The sequence below is a fragment of the Hemicordylus capensis genome, chromosome 3, assembly GCF_027244095.1.
Source record: "Hemicordylus capensis ecotype Gifberg chromosome 3, rHemCap1.1.pri, whole genome shotgun sequence".
NCBI lineage: Eukaryota > Metazoa > Chordata > Lepidosauria > Squamata > Cordylidae > Hemicordylus > Hemicordylus capensis.
Window position 1 is genome coordinate 128,352,234 of NC_069659.1, and position 14,058 is coordinate 128,366,291.

The following is a 14,058-nucleotide window of genomic DNA, read 5'->3' on the forward strand; positions in this document are numbered from 1 at the left end:
CAGTGCTGTGCTCCTCAAAAGGCCGTGCACAGCTGCTTCCCCGTTCCCAGCAGTTTGCACACGGCATAGGCACGCACATGGTGCCCGTGCATGTGCAGATGTCATGTGCACGCCAAAACCACACGCAAGCTGCTGGGAACAGGACAGCAGCCATGTGTGGTGGCCTTTTGAGCAGCACAGCTCTGCGACCAGAATGGTGGTGGGCGGCAGAGGAGCATGTAAAGACCTGCGTTCCTGCTCCTTAAAGCTATTGCTCACCCACCCAGCAAAACATTTAGGCTGCAGCAACTTGAATCATTTCGGTGCCTCTCTAATGAGGCGCCAAACTGTTTCGTGCACATTCCTGCTAAAGAGAAACACAAGGGGGACACCTTCAACAGCCACTTGAGGGATGCTGTGCTGGGGTTGAATAGGACCTTATTTGCTTCCCCGCTGCTAAATATAAGAGAATCGCCACTTCAAAAAGTGCCCCTTTGCCTAATAAGCAGGGAAAGAGAAAGTTACCGTGCCCAGTGAGCTCTGAGAAGATTCTGTTTGTCTGTCTCTTCCTGTGTCCGGAATGGCAGTCTCTAAAGGACTCATTAAAGGAAAAGTTGTGCTGCCGAGTTGTTGTTGACTCCTGGCAACCACAGAGCCATCTGGTTTTCTTTAGTAGAATACAGGAGTGGTTTACCATTGCCAGCTCCCATGCAGTATGAGACGATGCCCTTTTAGCATCTTCCTATATCGCTGCTGCCCGATATAGGTGTTTCCCATAGTATGGGAATGCTTTGGTAGTAGCCTGCCACATCGTTATCACCTTCCTGATATGTGGTTTCATTTGACTGTTTCCACATGCTCACAATATTCTTAGCCATGTTATCTATTGATATTGGTTTTCCCCCCATAATATGGGGAACATCATACCAGTGGGGATTCGAACCAGCAACCTCTTGCTCCCTAGGCAAGTTACTTCCCCACTGTGCCATTAGGTAGCTAAAGGACTCATTAGACCCCCTGTAATATCATTTCCTTAGTGAGATTAATCTGGGTCTTCCTACACACTATTACATGAGAAGGTCCAGAAATGCAGTCCATTCTTTAGTACAAGTGAGTCCTGCCATGCTGCACAAGATATATTGTGTGCTTCATTCACAGCCACACAGTACATTAAAAAAAAACCCAATATCGATAGATAACATGGCTAAGAATATTGTGAGCATGTGGAAACAGTCAAATGAAACCACATATCAGGAAGGTGATAACGATGTGGCAGGCTACTACATAGAGATAACATGCATGTATGAAACAGGCATCACAAATTAAACACTTCGGTGCTGGGGTTTCCACACTGATGCCACCATACCAATGAGGAGGCTAGCACTGGCACTAGCAGGCATTCCTAGACAAAGACTGACTGGCATGTACTCTACTTGAGCAGACAGGAAGACCGGCAATCTAATGGCACAGAACTGACCAATTACCCAAGCAGAGGGAATGTAGCGGACTTTCTGTATAAGGCAGCAACGTGGGGTTGGCTCTTTGGTATCATCAGATTTCCAGGACCCAGAAGGATGATGGGGCTGTGCTGAGAGTGTCCCAAATTGAACTGCTTGCAGTTACCACTTCTGAGCAGCATCCCTAGAGGCACAGGGAACAAGGAACCAGTGCACCAGTCCAAGTCCTCAGTGTAGATGTGATCTATAGGTCGTGGTGGAGCTAGAAAGTGGACTGATGAGATCCATCATGGTCATGGTAGGCTGTGCCTTACCCAAATCTGCTTTGGGAATTGGAAACTTGAATCAATGTTATCAGATGAATTCGAGTCTAAACCAGAGCTGCTGGTTCAGTCTGTTCAAAACACATCTCTTCCAATGGGACAGGGGCTTGTGGAATCAGAAGCTAAAGATGTTCTAAAGATATTCACATGGAAGGCATTGCAGACTCTCGGCGTACTAAGAGTAACTTCCCTTAGCTTGATCTCAATGGTGAAATTTACATGCTTGCATGGATCAGAGAAATGGTATGAAGCATCTGCCACTTTTAGTAACCTCAACTGAGATAATTTTGCTTTAGGAAACTGTACTTTTGATTAAGAACAAGCAAACTACATCAAGTCCACAAGACCTGCTAGACTTGCAAACTGTGCTGGACCTGTTTTTAATAAGATATGGTTTTAGAGCACGCATTTTTCTTACCCACGGGCACACACTGGACTTGATTGGTGATAGAGTTCCAGCGGCAAACCTTTTGTGAATTGATATCCACATATACAAGGGAATTCTCCCTTTCCTCCCATACAGGGCATTCTCCCATTCTGTTCTTCTCCTTCACAACAGACTCAATCTTGATCGAAGACATTGTCTATGAGAGAAAACAATCCGCATAGTACAACGTTTAATTCCAAGAAAAAGTTTAATTTAAACTGGCCCTGACATTTTTTGGGATGAACTGGGCCTAAGACAGAAACAACAACAGAGGAGGCAAGGTCTCAGATCTGTGATGGAAAGTGCCATATTATTATTTGAAGATTGGCCAACACAATTCAAGGATGGTCTTCCTCAAGAACACTAAAATAAATATATGCAAGGAAGACATTAACATGAATTTTAAAAACTAAAAAAGTAATAAGTGTCTACCTTCAGATATATATGATGTGGTATTACATGGAAAACTAAGAATTCATAATAATCACTGAGCTGGCTGTTGGTAACAATACTAGTCCACAGGAAGAAGCCCTTCTCTTGATTTGCAGGCAGTTCTGGCCTCTGGCAGTTGATGACATAGTCCAGGTTCCAGACACTTCCCTTCCAAGGAAAAGGGCAGAAAGAGCTGCAGGTGGATTCAAGGAGTGGCCAGTGGTGAAGATGCCCTACCACAGAAGCAAACCTTTCCTAGATCTGCAGGCTCCTCTAGCCCCATTATTAATGAATAAAGTGAGACAATTTATTATTATTATTATTATTATTATTATTATTATTATTATTATTATTATTATGAAGAAGAAGAAGAAGAAGAAGAAGAAGAAGAAAAAGAAGAAGATTTTTATACCACCCTTCCAAAAATGGCTCAGGGCGGTTTACACAGAGAAATAACAAACAAATAAGATGGCTCCCTGTCCCCAAAGGGCTCACATTCTAAAAAGAAACATAAGATAGACACCAGTAACAGTCACTGGAAGTACTGTGCTGGGGCTGGATAGGGCCAGTTACTCTCCCCCTGCTAAATAAAGAGAATCACCATGGTAAAAGGTGCCTTTTTGCCCAGTTAGCAAGGGGTAAAATTTATTTATTTAACATATTTGTATACGGCCCCAAACCTGCACATCTGGGTGGTTTACAATGAAAACAGTACAAATTAAAACGGAATTAAAACATTAACCCATTAAAACCATTCGCAATTTAACACAGTGTTAAAACTGTTCAAAGCTATTAAAAACTGTAAATCTAATTAAAAGCTTGGGTGAACAGAAGTGTCTTAACTGCCTTTTAAAAGTTGTCAGAGATGGGGAGGCTCTTATTTCAACAGAGAGCGCATTCCAAAGCCTCAGGGCAGCAACGAAGGCCCATCCCCGAGTCGCCACCAGACGAGCCAGTGACAACTGTAGATGAACTTGTCCAGATGATCTGAAAGAGCAGTGGGGATCATGGCAGAGACGACATTCCCTTAAATACCCAGGACCTAAGCTGTGTAAGGCTTTAGAGATTATGACCAGCACCTTGTATTTTGCCCGGAAACCAGCCACTGGCAGCCAGTGTAGCTCTTTCAACATATTATACTATTTTCAAAACATTTAACTATGATATTTTAAAAAGCGTTTTAGCATCTCCACTAGAATATTCCAGCTAATGACCTAGGCAATTGCCTCTGTGAAAACTAATTCTACTGACAAATGTCAGGTTGAAGTTCCCGAGATGGTTGAAGTCAGAGCATATATTCCAGAAGCTATGTGCTTCCTCCATTGCAGCCAGGGCAATGATGTGATTGGCTAGATTGTGGGGAAAGGGATACTGGCTAGACTGGGTCATCAGACATTAGCAAGAAAAACTAATTATTGTCTTTCCTAATGGGCAAGCAAGCATTACTTTTACATATGAGAAAACTGACCACATTCACCAGCAACATCTATATCAGTGTGATGGGTCTCTTTCTCATTTCCTTAAGGAAACCGGTGCTAGCTTAGCCTAATGTGTGCACTTCTAAGTGCATACAGTATGTGTGACTATCATCTACATTTTAAAAAACACTAGTTAAGTGTGTGTTGGCTGGTCATAATGGATTTCCACTGAAGTATTCTCTTCTCTCCCTTAGAAGACCCAAACATACAGAAGTCCAGCACAGGGGAATTGTGGCGATGGGTGCTTTACTGTTCTTAGTCAGCTGCTTCTTTCTCCATAGAAGTGAACAGCTCTCATTTGGAAGACGTTTACAGAACTGCAATTGCAATTACTATTGACTAAAAGGGAAAACACCTCCGCCCACACACACACACGACAACATAGGGGTCACCAGTATCTCGGGACAAAAGACACATCTGCACCCATCCCAGCTATATCTCTTATACTTTCTTCCATACAAGCATGTTTACTGCGGACTGTCTGCAGCATTAAATGTTACAATATGTTTCAGTATCTGCAGCATTTTTTCTCCTTTTTTAGTTCATGTCGGCCAGTGATCTGCACTTTTTTCCAAGCGGGGTCTACTTTGGCAAACAAAACAAAACAAAGTCTTAAATGTGAGAGCCATTTCCTACTGCTCATTGAAGTATTATGCACAGTACTGTGCTTTTTCACACTGGGGCGAGGGGGGGGGGGGCTTTAAAGAGAAATTGAGCCCTCTCTTCAAAACTCTAGGAGGAAAGCCCTGGGAAGGGCTACACTTCCCAGCACTGTGCATGCCTTTCAAGATAGTGCAGGGGCTGAAGAGGCTCTGTTTCCCTTAAAGGAGTCCCACGCCAAAGCACTGATGGAAATGGCAGCCTCTGCATGGTGCCAGGGGGACTGTGCAGAGTATTCAGCTTTGGCTAAAACTTCACATGGGCTCAATAAATAATTAGTCGGGGGCCACACTTAGGGTTCATGGGGGCTGCCACTAGCCCCTGGGATTTACAATGAACAGTGATGTACAAAGGAACATAGGAAGCTGCCATATACTGAGTCAGGCCACTGGTCTATCTAGCTCAGTATTGTCTTCACAGACTGGCAGCGGCTTCTCCAAGGTTGCAGGCAGGAGTCTCTCTCAGCCCTTTCTTGGAGAAGCCATAAGAACATAACATAAGAACATAAGAACAGCCCTGCTGGATCAGGCCCAAGGTCCATCTAGTCCAGCATCCTGTTTACACAGTGGCCCACCAGATGCTGCTAGAAGCCTACAGGCAGGAGCTGAGGGCGTGCCCTCTCTCCTGCTGTTACTCCCCTGCAACTGGTACTCCGAGGCATCCTGCTTTGAGGCTGGAGGTGGCCTATAGCCCTCCAACTAATAGTCGCTGATAGACCTCTCCTCCATGAAGTTATCCAAACCCCTCTTAAAGCCATCCAGGTAGTTGGCTGTCACCACATCTTGTGGCAGAGAACTCCATAAGTTGATTATGCATTGTGTGAAAATCTTTTTGCCTCCCTTATTGTCACCTTGGATTTCTTTTGCCAGAGTTTGTTTTCCTTTCTGTTCTCTTCATTTGGACAGGCCTTCCAAAACTGGAAGGCCTGTCCAAATGAAGAGAACAGAAAGGAACACAAAGTCTTCTTCCCTTTCATGGCTTTCTTGACGGTCGGTACCTGTTAGCCATGCTGGCATCCTCCTGAACTTAGTGGTACTTTTCCTCCTTTTGGGTATACTATCTAACTGAGCTTCTAGTATTGTGGTTTTGAGTAAACTCCATGCATTCTGGAGCAAAGTGACTCTCCTGGTTTTCCCTTTCAGCTTTCTTTTCACCATACTCCTCCTTTTGGAGAAGTTTCCTCTTCTGAAATTCAAAGTGTCTGTGTTAGACTTCTTAGGTGATTCTCTCCCCACATGTATGCCGAATTGAATCACACTATGGTCACTGTTCCCTGAAGGGTCGATGACACGGACATCCCGCACCAGATCCTGGGTGCCACTCAGAATTAAGTCCAAGGTTGCCTTCAAGTCCAAGGTCGCCTTCTCTCTGGTTGGTTCCAAGACCAACTGTTCTAGGGCAGTCATTCAGTATATCTAGAAATTTGACATCTCTGTCATTACCTGACTGTGAATTTACCCAGTCTATGTTACCCAGTCTATGTTTAACCAGTCTATTTTAAAAGCTGCTCTGCAAGCTTTTTTATTTTAAGCACCAGCAGTTTGTTTCCATCTTGGTTCAAGTGCAGCCCGTCCCTTTTGTATGGGCCTTGCTTCCCGCAAAATGTATCCCAGTGCCTAACAAATCTAAACCCCTCCTCCAGGCACCAATGTCTCATCCACGCATTGAAACCCCTCATCTCCACATGTCTCACTGTACCTGTGCATGGAACAGGTAGCATATCTGAGAATGCTACCTTGGGGGTCCTGGACTTCAAGACACTACCTATCAGCCTAAATTTGGCTTCCAGGACCTCCCGACTACATTTCCCCATATTGTTGGTGTCAACATTGCCTAAGAGCCTATCTAGACACTGTGTGATGTCTGCAACCTTTGGTGCAGGCAGGCAAGTCACCGTGCAGTCAACACGCAGGTCACAAACCTATACCTCTAATGATCGAATCACCCACTACAAGGAGGCTCCCACCACCCGGAGAAGTATCCCCTGTGCGAGAGGTTATTGGCTCATCTTCCACAGAAGGGGTCCCTTCTAAAGGAGCATTTCCCGCTTCCTCAGACCAATGTCCTCCTTGCCCGAGACCTGCATTCTCCCTGACAGCACAGGAGCTGTCAGCCCTGGAGTAGGATGCCTCCACCACATCCCTGAAGTTCTCATCCACATGCCTCTCTGTCTCTCTGAGCTTCTCCAGATCCACCACCTTGGTCTCAAAGGAACTAATTTGTTCCCTGAGAGCCAGGAGCTCCTTGCACTGAGCACACACCCATGACTTGTGCCCATGGAGCAAATAGTCATACATGTGGCACTCTGTGCAATACATTGGGAAGGGCCCCCTCCCCTGCTGACCTTCTATCTTCATGCTGATTTTGTTGGCTGTTTATAGTATTTTGAGATAGTCTATGAGAAGGATAGGTCTCAGCTGTAATGGTCAGCTATTTAACTGTCCAAACAACCTTTCTCAAGAATATGAGGGAGGGATTTGTACTTATGTTCTCTTCTCCACTGGGCTCCTTGTGATCACAGGGACGTGTTCCAGGCTCCCCTGCACACTTCCCACTAAACTCCTGCAAAACTCCAACATCCTGTTTGCTATCCCTGTTCGCTATGTTCTTGGGCCTTCACCTCATGTAGAGAGCAGACTTCCAACTGAGACAAAGGAATGTGGGGCCTCACACAGCGCTAGCTGACTCCACCCCATCCAGGCAGGGACAAACAAAAAATACTGGAGTGCCCTGGCAAATAAAACACACACACACACACACACACACACAGAGACTAGGACTTATCCCTTAAAGAGAAACCAGCCCCTCAAGATCTCCCCTCCTCCTATTACTTAGTTTGAAGGGGGGAAAGGCTAGAAGTTGTTCTGTTTAGAAAAGCTTGCTCACCTCCTCAAGCTGCATCTGCTCTTCACAGAGTAGGCTTCCAACTGACACACAGGATGTGGGTCAAAAGGAAAGCGAAAAATGTAGAAAGTGAAATATGTGAACAAATCAAGTCTGAAGAGCAGTCCTCCAGCTCCCCCATTTGTTAACATGTTAGGCTCTTTACCTTCTCAGTCAAAACTCAGGGAGGACCCTCCCCTGCATTTTAGGCTGAAATTGCAATAAAAAGATACCTGACAAGATAAGCAGCTGTTCTTCTTGGTATTTTCTTATTGCTGAATTCTTGACTGATTTATACAAAATTTCCTTTCTGTCACAAAACGGAAATTAAAAAACTTAAGAGCTACTTGAACCAACATTTCTAAACTTAGGGCAGCTGTTATAAAAAGCATGCACATTTCTTTTGCAACTTCCTTCCTCATTGAAACCAGAGGCTCTGAATATATGTACAAGGCACAATCCCTGGGGGGGAGATCAAGTTTACTTTTACATGTTGGATATTATCAGGCAAAATATGAATACTTCCATGCTACTCGTACTTTTTTATTAATATGTGATCACATAAATAACGTTCGTTTGGAATAAACATGGAGGCATTGAGAAAATATACAAATTACTTGCTTATATGAAAGATACTTGAAATGCTAATGCATACAAGTGTACATAATTTGAGCAGCAAGCCCATAGTGGAAACAAACTCATTGTATCTTGGGCATATATGCAATCCTCTCCCATATGTATAAGTTCTTCCAATGTCATGGAGAACCTGTTTTTCCAACTTACGGCAGATTCTGATGTGCACAGCACTGAACGTCTGGGGTTTGGGCCAGTTATGAGCCACCTTCCTCTTTTTCAGAGTAGATCTGTGCACAACATTGGTTGTCCAGTCCCTTGGTCAGCAATGAAGCCACCTCCTCTTTGCGAAACTGTTTTTGAAGAGAAAAAAGCCCCAGTAGAAAGTGTTTTAAAACTTTAAAAAATAGCAGAGAAATGTTCGATTAGATACAGTAAACATGCAGGCATTTGAGAGGAAAACAGTTGTATGTTATTTATTTAAGATATTTATACCCAGCCCCTCCAGTGCACTACTGCTCAGGGTGGCTTATAACATTAATAAAACAGATACAATGCAGAACAATTAAAAATAGTGCATGGGGCTGCCTTTGAAAATTGTCTGGAAACTGCAGCTGGTGCAATAGAGGGCTGCAAGATTATTAGCTGGGACTGGACATTTTGAGCATATTACGCCAATGCTTCGTCAGCTGCACTGGCTCCCCATCTGTTTCTGGGCCCAATTCAAAATGCTGGTTTTAACCTTTAAAGCCTTAAATGGCTTGGGAATGGGTTACCTGAGAGAGCACCTTGCCCCATATGTCCCTGCCCAGACCTTAAGATATTTGGAGGCCCTCCTCTGAGTGCCCCTGCCAAACTGGGTGAGGTGGGTAGCTACTATGGAGAGGGCCTTTTCAGTGGTTGCACCCTGTTTATGGAATAGCCTCCCAGTTTGGATGGGACTGGATAATGCGGCTTTTCTGAGATGGTGATATGCCATAAGTTCTTATAGCAGACATCCATCAACATGGTTTGATTTTTCCAGTGTGTGGCAATAGGCAACCTGGCAGCAATTACCATATACACAAAGTTTTTTTGATGTCACATCTGTATTGGCCCCAGAAAATACTTTTACAAACCAGAACACAAATAATGCTTTTTGTGAGATTTGGTCAGATTTTCTTCTTGACACTAATTGGGAAAATTATGATTGTTTTCCTACCTTAGACAATATTTGAGTTTGGAAGGATTGATGAATTGGGGTTTGTTGTATTAGGTTTTGCTATTTGTGTTTGGATCAGTGTTGTTTAGCATTGTAAATTTGTTTTAATAAAGAGATTTAAAGAAAAGAAAGAATAGCCTTCCCAGTGAGGTTTGCCTAGCTTTGTTTTTCAAGATGGCAGGTAAAGACCTTTTTGCTCTTTGCCTTTTAAATTTAAATTTTGATTTTTAAATTTGATTTTTAAACTGATTTTAAAAGAGTTTTAAAATTGCTCCGTATCGTATTTTGTATTTCCCCCCTTTTGGTCTGATTAAATCATATGTTTTATGCGTTTTTATTTTATGTTTTAATGCTGTGTTGTGACCCGCCCAGAGAACAATTTGTTATGAGGCAGCTAACAGATAAAGTTCATGATGCTGATGCTGATTTAAAATAATATTTTTTTAAAATAAAAGATTAAAAGGCCAGGTTAAAACCACAATTAAAATGACACATTTTTAAATGTGTGTAGGACATTGTGTAGGAGGTTGCTTTTCCCAAGCCTGTACAGGCAAGCCTAAAGGAAGCTGCCTGAGACATCCTCAGCAGACCGCCTACGGACACTAGGCAAGCCTGAAGACATCCAGCAGAATTGAACAACAAAAGGAAACCTGAAAACTATGTTGGGAATTAGGGCACATGATGCTTCTTGCTCAATTTCTGTTCAAATCAAAGCCGTGTATAGAGCTGATTCACTGTATGCATTGTATCATCCAGCACCTACAGAATACTATACCTGAATTTAAAAAATGAGTGGGTCACCTAATTAAATTGATGTAATATTTGGAGAAGATTAACTAAAGGTGCAATAGTTGATATTATCTGCACTTGGAAGGCTGCTGATTACATTTCATCTCCAGTCAGTGGTCACATGAATCAAGAGATAAGACTTAACTCCAAGTGAAGTCGCTTCTTAAACAGCAGCCATGTGACACAGGAACTCCTACATGGTTAAAATTTTACTCAAGAGAAGGGTTAACTGGAGTGGATATCAGAAAGGAGATAAAGAACATTAAAGAGTTCTGTAACCGTTCACAGCTGGCAATGGTTCATTCCAGTTTTCACCAGTATCTCAGACATTGGATGGATTCCTAACAGGGTGCAATGTTGAGTTGGACAACCTTGTCCACTCAAGGAAAAATTATTGGTTGGTTGGTTGGTTGATTGATTGCAAGCTGGACATCTGCCTTTAATGCTGCAATCATGCAGACATACTCTTCCTTGGGAATAGTTCCACTGAATTCACTTCCAAGCAAAAATGCATAGGATTATGTTGCAATGCAGAAGAAGAGAAAGCAGCAGACTGCTGACTCTTCATCTCTCACACATCCTTTCCCTGGTCCTGTTTCCCTTTCATTGCTGCACTGCAACTCTGGAGTACCTCTTACCAAACCAGGGGAGGGAAAGGATGGACAATCAGATTTGAGGGCGATAGCAATTGACCAATAGCAGATCATGGTTCTATTGTCAGATTTGACCTCCTTATATTTCAAAAATACAAACACAAAAATTATGCAGATCCTGTGTTGACTCCCTTTGCCCTGTTTTTTTTTTTAAGACTACATTCTCTTCAGAAAATACTAATTTAATTGCATTTAGACAAGTACACATTTTGTTTCATCTGTCTTTCTCCCAATTGAATGGTTAAGATTCAATACCGATACAATTCCCATTGACTTTACCTGTCAGGTACCTGTCTGTCTGTAATTCTCATATCTCATGGTTGCAAAACTTAAATCTGAAGGATTTAAGGATGATGAACTAAGGCAGTAGTATTGTTCTGCAAGAATTTCATGCATTTACAAGGTCAGACATGCTTGTAATGCAGCAATCTGTAGATCTGTAATTCACATATCTTCCATATTTGTTCCAAGTTATAATTTTATCAGCTATAATTCAAACTGATACTGTCATCTAGATCTTTACACCCATGCAGTTAGTATCACCTACCATTTATGGACATAAAAATATCCAAAGCCTAATCCTCACAACTGACCAGTATGGCATCCTAACAGATGATAGGGAGCCATCAAAGATCCTCTTGTGATTTTGTATTCTTAATACATTCACATTCAGAATTATCTCTTCACATCCTCAAATAATATTCTCCTTACCGTATCTCATCCAGCTACTTCCCCGACTAAGGATAACTTGAATAATTTCCTCATGTGGTTATGAACTCATATGCTCACCTAGATCTCTAGGTTCCTGGCACAAGGGAAAAAAAAGAATACCTAGAGCGACACAGGTGCTCCTCCTGATATGGCTTTCCCTGTTATTTAATTCTTACCCAACCTTACTTCAACCACAAGACACAGTTCAGAAACAACAACAAATAAAGGAGGCCCCGTAGTCTTTTCTTGGGTAGTTCCAGGGATGGGTGGCAATTGTTGCTTTAAGCAAACGTAGGCAGAATGGAAATCTAATGAAGGAAACATGTGTTTTTACAACTTCAGATTGCTGGGAGGGACAATAGTCATTGGGAGTAACTTTGTCAGATGTAATAAAGTAAAAAGATGAAGCTATTAGGGTGGTTGTGAAAGCCAGTCTGAACAAGGTCTGAGAATCAAAGTAAACCATTAGGAGACAGATACTCAGGTCATTCAATAGCTGTCTTTCAACACTATGAAAGCATCTTGCAGGATCTCTGTGCTGGGATTTTTCCATAGACATTATCTCAGTTATTTGTATGGGGCATGCTTCTCTGTTTGAATGGCCTATGCCCTGGCTTGGGGGTGAAGTCACAGTATTTGTCTGTTTTTCACTTGTTGCCTTGAATTTAAAACTAAGAGGTTCCTCCTCACCCAGTTCAGACAAGGCGTGGAACCATGGGGCATCCACACATCCCTCCCACCCCACTCTCCCATCCGCATTCAGACAACAGGGAGAGCTGCCTCTCTGCAGTCAGCGAGATTGCAGAGAGGTGTGGGGAGTTGGCTGTGTGGGCTTCCTTCTTGACAGAGGGACAGCCTGCACAGCCAATCAAGCTGGAGTGAGGGAGGACCTTCCTCTCTCAACTCCAACTCCATGGGCCCCTAACTGTGGTGCCAGCACTCATGCTGGCACCACAAAACCAGAGTTAAGGGTGGCAAAACTCCACTCTGACCAAAGGTTCCAAATGGAGTTTAGTGAGGGAAACCACAGGTCCCTTTTCACCCTTAACTCTGGTTTTCTGAGTTTGGCCTATTGGCTTTGGAAACCGGAAGAGAAGGGACTCCGGTTTCCTGTCAGCTGAACTCACCCCACCCCCCCGTCTGTCTCGGCATAAGAGACTGTTAGTCTGTTTATTGTTTTCTTAGCCTATGTTTCGTTAGTAATGAATATCAAACTTGTTTCTCAGTTATAGTTGGCTTCTTGTTCAATTACTTATAGAGGATATGTAATTACTCTCCAAAAACCCAGATGGGATTTGAAGACTGCAGGTAATGTGGTGTGCTTACCATACATCGGAATGATAGCACAATCATGTGTTAATATATGACCAATGCATACCCACATGCAGAAAATATACTGATGCACTAATTATCTCAAATAGCACTGGTTTCTTAGCTATAGTAATATTGATGAAATATGAATCCTACAATATAAGCTCATATAAATGTTCGAAAGTCAATTTATGCAACATCCCAGTGAGTCCCTATTATCTTGTTCCTTTGTTCTTGCAAATTGAACTCCAAAGTGATACTGCTTTCCAAACTTTCTCCAAGACCAGGGCCAGTCTGTTCACTGGGTATCTGCATGAGAGTGTATTGCATTCCTGAACTGGCCAGTGACCACCTGTACTACATTTAGGGTATGTGGGTGGAAAGAGCAGTCTACAAGTCAGGAAAAGAAAGATGTAGACTTCTTTAGTGCCTTACAGCAGGAATCTCTTTTCATCTTCCTTTTGTAGCACTGAAGCACCAAATGGCAGCATAGGAAACTTCCACTCAGACACTGCCCTTAGATGGGGCCATTCTGGGAAAAGCATCTTCATGATTGCAAGCAGAAGGTTCCAAGTTCCCTCCCTGGCATCTCCAGGATAGGGCTGAGAGAGACTCCTGCCTGCAACTTTGGTGAATCCACTTGTTTTATAGCTATGTACTTCCCTCATACACACAAGAAAACCTTATGTAGATTGGCTAAAAGTTTATTCAGCAACAACTCAATTTTTTCAGTAACAACCCCACCACCACCACCCCACACACACACAGACACACACACAGTCTACAGCAGGGGCACACAACTCAAATGCCCCATTGGGTCAGAACAGTGATGGATAAACGGAGAGGCAGAGTAGGCAATTGCCTACAGTGGCAAAATTTGAGGAACAGCAAATTTTGCCCCTCCTCAAATTTTGTCCTCCATCTCTAGCGGCAGCTGCAGCCATGGTGGAGTGGGCAAGGAGAAAGTCCCCCCTTTCACCTTAAAAAAGGGGGGGGCAAACCTTTTTGTTTAAGGTAAAAGGGCAGCAAAAGCCCATTTGCCTATGGGTGGCAAAAAGCTTAATCTGCCCCTGGGCCAGAACCAACCATGAATTGGCTTGCAGAGGCCGAGGTCAATTTTCAGTGCATTATGACATTAAAATTATTAAAAACATCAATGGAAGCAACTATTAGTTACTTAG

The 14,058-nt window shown here is 43.0% G+C and overlaps 1 protein-coding gene and 1 long non-coding RNA gene across 4 annotated transcripts in view; one reads left to right on the plus strand and one right to left on the minus strand.

The window, feature by feature from the left end:
* The window catches only part of LOC128349920 (regucalcin-like), a 52,212-nt gene that overhangs the window by 12,911 nt on the left and 25,243 nt on the right, over nucleotides 1-14,058 (minus strand). For 2 of the 3 annotated variants that reach the window (XM_053307243.1, XM_053307240.1), the window contains exons 1-2: nucleotides 2,619-2,772; nucleotides 2,178-2,343 (exon numbers count right to left, since the gene is read on the minus strand). In XM_053307243.1, the coding sequence (XP_053163218.1) occupies nucleotides 2,178-2,340 (163 nt within the window). In that variant the 5' untranslated portion in view covers nucleotides 2,341-2,343; nucleotides 2,619-2,772. Of the gene's footprint in view, nucleotides 1-2,177; nucleotides 2,344-2,618; nucleotides 2,773-8,422; nucleotides 8,566-14,058 lie in introns of those variants that run through there. The other variant, XM_053307241.1, reaches the window with a different exon arrangement.
* Nucleotides 2,794-4,602, plus strand: LOC128349922 (uncharacterized). The gene is made up of 2 exons (XR_008319066.1): nucleotides 2,794-2,915; nucleotides 4,291-4,602. It is a non-coding gene; the product is annotated as an uncharacterized LOC128349922 (long non-coding RNA).